At 56.8% G+C, this 6,209-nt stretch overlaps 1 protein-coding gene across 2 annotated transcripts; it reads right to left on the bottom strand.

Annotated features, from left to right (window-relative positions):
• Positions 1-11: 11 nt before the first annotated feature.
• PALM3 (paralemmin 3) lies at positions 12-5,613 on the bottom strand. 2 transcript variants are annotated; one of them, XM_055543126.1, is made up of 6 exons: positions 5,500-5,613; positions 5,279-5,359; positions 4,719-4,861; positions 4,498-4,582; positions 2,188-2,233; positions 12-2,099 (listed from the first exon to the last, which is right to left on the bottom strand). In XM_055543126.1, the coding sequence occupies exons 3-6, from the start codon at positions 4,832-4,834 to the stop codon at positions 250-252; spliced, it is 2,097 nt and encodes a 698-aa protein (XP_055399101.1). In that variant the 5' UTR covers positions 4,835-4,861; positions 5,279-5,359; positions 5,500-5,613; the 3' UTR covers positions 12-249. The 2 variants fall into 2 exon arrangements, with proteins under 2 accessions (XP_055399101.1, XP_055399095.1); XM_055543120.1 differs by lacking the exons at positions 5,279-5,359; positions 5,500-5,613 and having other exon boundaries at positions 4,719-5,230.
• Between the last annotated feature and the right edge of the window lie 596 nt (positions 5,614-6,209).

Below are 6,209 nucleotides of genomic sequence, written 5' to 3'. Positions count from 1 at the left end.
CACTCACACTGTCCGAATGCTTAACTTTTATTTTCAAGTATAAAAGGCTTTGTCACAGAAGAGGGCCAGGGTCACAGGCAGCGGGTGAGGGGTCCGGAAGCCCAGGTGGAGGTGGACGTGTAGACCAACTGGCTCCCAGGTGCCATGGTCAGTCCCTTGGTGCCCCATCTGCGCCTGGGACTGCCTGCTGGATGCCAAGAGGCCGAGGTAGCTGTGAGAGGAGCTGGGAGTTGGGTGGAGGGCACGGGCTCACATAACCGCACAACACTGGCACGTCTTCTGCTTAGGGCCGCTTGCCTCTTCACCTTCTGGAGGGGCAGATGGCTCCGGCTGCCGGGCAGGCGCATAGGTGGGCACGGGGCGGGCACTGGGGTTGGCCCTGGGCCCCTCCATCTGCAGCAGTGGCTGGCACTCAGCGGGCTGATCCTGAGCTGACGTCTCTGCCAGGAGTGGGGTGGCATCTCCAGTGGGGTCCTGGCCCTCAGCAGGAGTTTGGGGCTTCACTGCTTCCACTTCTGCTTCTGGGGAGCCTTCCTGCTTCTCCTGGGGCTGCTGTCCTTCATCCTCCGGCCTTGGCGCCTCCTTGGCTTCTGGGGGAGCCCCTGCCTCACTCACGTCCTCTGCCTGACATTCCTTTTCTTCTTCTGACTCTCTCTGCTCTTCCTCAACCCCCCGAGTCTTCTCTGTCTGCAATGGCTCTTCACCTCCCATTCTCTCTACCTTCAGTGAGTCCTCGTCTTCATTTTTCTCTACCTCTGATGGCTCCTCACCTCCAGTTCTCTCTACCTTCTGTGGTTTCTCATCTCTTGTCTTCTCTGCCTCCAGTGGCTCTTCACCTCCTGTTTCCTCTTCCTTCTGTGGTTTCTCGTCTCCTGTTTTCTCTGCTTCCAAGGGCTCCTCATCTCCCATTCTCTCTACCCTCTGTGATTTCTCATCTCCTTTTCCCTTTTCATCCAATGGCTTCTCACTTCCTATTCTCTCTGCCGCCAGTGACTCCTCCCCTTCTTCTCTCTCTGCTGCCAATGGTTCTTGGATTGCCTCTAGCTTTTCCTCACCTCCTTTCTGCTCTACTCCCAATGGCTTCTCATCTCTTCCCCTCTCTGCCCCTAGAGGTCCCTTAACTTCTTTTCTTTCGTCTGACAATGGTTCGTCACCTCCTGCCATCTCTGTTTCCACGCGTTCCTCACCTCTTCTCTCTGGCTCCACGGAGTCCGGGCTTCCTTTCCTCTCTAGCGCCAGTGACGTCTCTGCTCCTTCTGGCTCCGTGCCTGCCTTCCCCTCACTGCCTCTCTTCTCTGCGCCTTCAGGTCCCTCTACCCGCCTCCTCTCCGCCTCCCACATTTCCTCCTCACTTCTGCCCTCCGCCCCCAATGGACTCTCATCCTCTTCCTCCCTTCCCAGTGCCTTTGGCCCTTCTAACCCCTCCACCTCCAGCTCCTCCCATTCCTCACTGAGGGTCACTCTCTCCACCCAGATGAAGGACCCCTCCTCTCCAAAGACCCCCTGCCCATCACCATCAGGGCTGCTCCTGGGGGCACCTTCTCCAGGAGCTGCTCCCCTCGATCCCTCCCGGAGCCCCAGGGAGCTGGTCTGCACGGCCTCTGGGCCCCTGCCTGCCTCTGCCATGGCCTCCAAGTCACTGCCTTCTGTGCCCCCCACCCCCTCCCAGACCACCTCCGCAATGGCCCTGTCCTCCTTGACCCACGAGGGGAGGTCTGGACAGCTGGCTTCCTGTCTGTCCCCAATGGCCTCCAGCACCATCTCCTCCACCTTAGCCTCCAGCTCCAGGCCTGTGGCCCCGATGGCACAGTCCTCTGTGGGCCTCAGCCCCTCCCACACCACCTTCACCATGCCTCCTCCTTTGGCCTCATTCACTGCCCCCTCAGGTGCTACTACCCCCTGACTCGGCTCCTGCTCCAGGGTGGGGCTGGATCCAGAGCAGGGGCCATTGGCTTCTGAGGAGGTCCCTGCTGCCCCAGGGACCCGCCTCGGGGCTGCTGGAACCCCGGCAGCCTCAGTTCTGGGCTCGGAGGGGGACTCCGGGTATGCGCCCACCGGTCCAGCTGGTAAGGAGGCTCTCTTGTTTAGATTGGTCTGGCCTGGGGGAGTCAGGGAAGAGGAGAGATGGGGCAACAGAGTGAGATTCAGGCCCTTCCTCTTGTGATCCCCAGACCTCAAAACACCCACCTGCAGGACCTGACTCCACGTTGGGCTGGGAGAGAGGACGGTGACCCTGCAGGGATGGCAGAAACAAGGTCAGGGCAGCCCACATCTCACTTCCAGCCTCCAGCATGCCAGCACCCCTACTCTGCTCAAACTCCCCTGATGGCTCCCCATTACTTCGGACCAAACCATGAGTCTTCCTCAGCTGTCTTATCTCCCTCTGCTGCACTGCCTTGCACATCGTATGTACCCAGTCAATCCTGTGTCCATGCAGCCACTCCCTCTATTGGGGATCTACTCTGCCAACTACTGAGGTTACTTAAGGGACATGCATACGTGCTCAGTCGTGTCTGACTCTTTGCGACCCCGTGAACTGTAGCCTGCCAGGCTCCTCTGCCCATGGAATTTTCCAGGCAAGAATATGAGATCAGGTTGCCATTTCCTACTCCAGGGGATCTTCCCAACCCAGGGATCAAACTCACATCTCCTGCACCAGCAGGCGGATTCTTTACAACTGAGTCACCTAGGAAATCCCACTTAAGGGATACGTAAGACTTTTGCTATTAGAACTTAAATTCCAGTGGGAGGAAGCAGGTAATAAACATAAAATACAAATCTATAACTCAGGAAGTGCAAAGGGCTGTAATAGCAGGGGGAAAGGGCTAAGAAATGCCTGGGAGGTTATGGGGTGCCTCCTGTAGGTATAAAATGCAGGAGGGGGACTTCCCTGGTGGTCCAGTGGCTAAGACTCCATGCTCCCAATGCAGGGGCACCGGTTTGACCCCTGGTCAGGAACTAGATCCCACATGCTGCAACTAAGATCTGATGCAGCCAAATAAGTATTTAAAAAAAAGATGCAGGAGGGCCTCTTGGAGGTGGTGACATTAAACCTGAAAGGCCTGAAAGGTGAGAAGAGCCAGCCTTGAGTCAAGAGGTGGGAAAGGGCATTCCAGGAAGAGGGGAAAGGCAAGTGCAAAGCCCTGGGACTATAATGAATTAGGCAAGTTCAAGGGATAGAAAAGGGTCAGGGTGGCTGGAGTGGACTGAGGAAGGGATGGAGGGAAAGATGAGCTCAGGGAGGGGAGCTGGGGACCTGGCCATGCAACCACCTTAACCAAACCCCACAGATCTCCTCATAGGTCTCAATCCTACCCTCCTCTGTCCAAAGGTCTCCTCTCCCCTTCTGTCCTGAGACAGGCACCTGGGAGCCAAAGTAAGGCATCAAGGAGAGGTGGGGGCTGTGGAAAACCCACAGCTTACTGTGGCCAGGTGCATCAGTTACTGGATCTATGGATACTGGATAATGTTACTGGATCTATGGTATGGACTTCAAGGACAACCCAGAGAGCCAGATTTTAACTAAAGTCATCTTAGTTTTCAAAGACCCATATGTTGTACGGCATGTGGATTATATCTTAATAGAGGCATTACCAAAACAAAATCCCAAACCCCTCAAATCATGGAGATGCCTCAAATCATTAGACCATCTCATGGGGATCCTTTTCCCATTTTGGGGGCTGAATTCTGAGAACACATCCCCACATTTTCTTTTCTTTTTTTTTTGGCCAAACTGTGCGGCTTGTGGGATCATTTTAGTAATCCCAACCAGGGATTGAACCCAGACCACTATAGTGAAAGCACCAAGTCCTAACCGCCAGGAAACTCCCAGCCCCAGCCCCCCAGCCCCAACCCTGCCCCACAACATTTTCTGACTACTTTCCTCATTTAGGTCATATTGGCAATCAAATATCAAAATAGGGCTTCCCTGGTGGCTCAAATGATAAAAAATCTGCCTGCAATGCAGGAGATCCTAGTTCAATCCCTGGATCAGGAAGATCCCCTGGAGAAGGAAATAGCAACTCTAGTATTCTTGCCTGGAGAATTCCATGAACAGAGGAGCCTGGCAGGCTACAGTCCATAGGGTCGCAAAGAGTCGAACACGACTGAGCGATTAACACAGCACAACAACATATCAAAACATTCCGTTGTGCCGGCTTCCGGTACCAAGCTATGATCTCATTGACTTTCTCTCACGCCTCTTCCAGGCGGTGTGCTATTGTTATATATCCCCATTTTAGAGATGGGGAAACTGAGGCTTAGGCATGGAAAGCAATTTGCCCAAGACCACAAGAGTACCCAGGATCTAAACTGTGCTTGGGTACTTCTTTGGTGGTCCAGTGGTTAAGTACCTGCACTTCCACTGCAGGAAGCACAGGTTCGATCCCTGGTCAGGGAATTAAGACAGCCACATGGCAGGGTCACAAAAAAACACAACAACTGTGCTTGGAGAGGTATTGCTTTGAGCTCTGCTGGTCACATCCCCTAGTTCCTCACCTGTCGTCGCCAGGTGGGCCTGCCTGAGGGCTTGTGCTGGGCACCTGTGGACGCACTCTGCAGCAGCTGCAGCTGGGATTGGAGTCTGGGGAAGAGAAGGGGCTGCTGGGAGCCTGGACCCAAGGCTCAATGGGCCACCCCACCGGAAGTCTCAGTGAAGTAGGCAGAGGGGCCCGGCCTAGTCAGAGGGGCAAAGCCACCAGGCAGGGGGCTCTACTCACGTGAACAAGCTGTCTTCCAGGTTCCGGATGCGGGCCTGAGCTTGGTCTTCAGGCGACTGGGGGTCCTGTGAGGTGGGGTCCTGGGGCCGCTCTGGCTCCTCAGCTGCCCCGTCCATTAGCCAGCGTTCCCGGAGAGACTTCCTCTGGCCATGGGAAGGGGCATGTGGACGGACAGACATTTCTGCCTCAGGCTGGGATACGTGCCCTAATAATGCCAGGTGGGAAGCCACCCCGTTCCCAGCCGACAGCTTTCCCACGCTGGAAGAAACACCCATCAATCTCCCCAACTTTTCCAGAATGGGACAGACACCCCCAAAGGGGAAATCAACGTCCCTCTTAGCCCCTTTCTACCCCAAAGCGGAACAAACACGTTCCCAAGATCTTCCCAAAGGTGGAACAACCACTCTTTCCAAACTGGGGAAGACGCCCATCCCCGAAGCTGGAACCAACTCCCCCAACCCCATGTCTAAAGAGAGACTCCTTTGGTTCCCAGAACTGACTCTCATAGACACCCCCACTTCATTGCCCGGGCTAAGCAGGCGCCCCCGCCCGCCCCCAACCTTGAGCCGCTCCACGCGGAGTTTCTCTTCCTCCAGCTCGCGGCGCGCCGCGCGTATCTCCTCTTGTAGCCGCCGCTTCTCCTGCGCACAGAGGACCCTGAGCTGCCCGCTGGCCGGGTGGGGCCGGGCGGGGCCGCCGCCTCCCCTTCCACCCTCCCTCCTCCGCCGGGTTAGCCGAGGCTCCCGGGGGCTCCCGGGACTCCCGGGGCTGCAAGTCGCACCGTGTAGCGGAACACACGTCGGGGCCCCAGGCGGGAAAGAAGTTGGGGGGCGGAGGCGCTGAGTCAGCAGCGGGTAGGGGCGGGGCCGGCCGCGCCCCAGATGCTGCGGAGGTCTCGCCCCGGCGGAAGGGGGGCGGGGTCTGTGGATGGGGAGGGCCCGGGGAATGGGAATCCAGAGGGGGAGGGGTCTGAGATAAGTGATTAAGAGGGATGCGATTCAGAGAGATGGGGGTCCACATATGGGGGTCCAATGGAGGGGGCTAGTGAGGTGGGGAGTCGGAAATGGAGGTGCAGTCGTGAGGATCCAGCGAGACTAGGATGTAGAGATGGTCCAGAGAGATGAGGATTAGTGAGATGGGGATTCAGAGATGGAGGTTCGGAGAGATGAGGTCCAGATATGGAGGTCTGAGAGAGGGGGCTTCAGACATGGTGTGTTTGGGAGACAGGGTTCAAGAATGGAACAGATGCTGCAGATTTGAGAGTGCGGAGTCCGCAGAGCTCCATTCTGGGGATGTTGATGATCATACAGAAGAACTGAGGAGCAGAGGGGCCTGAAGATTTTGGTGGGGCGCTCCAGGCACGGCTGGAGCTGAGGGTGCTCCCCGTACGTTCAGAGCGCTAGGCCTGCTCGCTGTGGTAGGAAAGAGGTGAGGAAGAGGCCTGGGTATGGAGAGGGGTGCCCAGGGCTCAGGGCGCAGCGCACTGGTAGG

The sequence above is a fragment of the Bubalus kerabau genome, chromosome 1 (assembly GCF_029407905.1).
Source record: "Bubalus kerabau isolate K-KA32 ecotype Philippines breed swamp buffalo chromosome 1, PCC_UOA_SB_1v2, whole genome shotgun sequence".
Classification (NCBI taxonomy): Eukaryota; Metazoa; Chordata; class Mammalia; order Artiodactyla; family Bovidae; genus Bubalus; species Bubalus kerabau.
This window is presented reverse-complemented; position numbering and strand designations above follow the sequence as displayed.

Excerpts from the sequence above, each read along its gene's own strand:
- PALM3 (XM_055543120.1), bottom strand. The coding sequence starts at position 4,993 with ATGGGTGTTTCTTCCAGCGTGGGAAAGCTGTCGGCTGGGAACGGGGTG. Across the intron at positions 2,234-4,497 it reads GGCCCACCTGGCGACGACAG|GGTCACCGTCCTCTCTCCCA; the intron begins GTGAGGAACTAG and ends CCATCCCTGCAG. Across the intron at positions 2,100-2,187 it reads CGTGGAGTCAGGTCCTGCAG|GCCAGACCAATCTAAACAAG; the intron begins GTGGGTGTTTTG and ends TGACTCCCCCAG.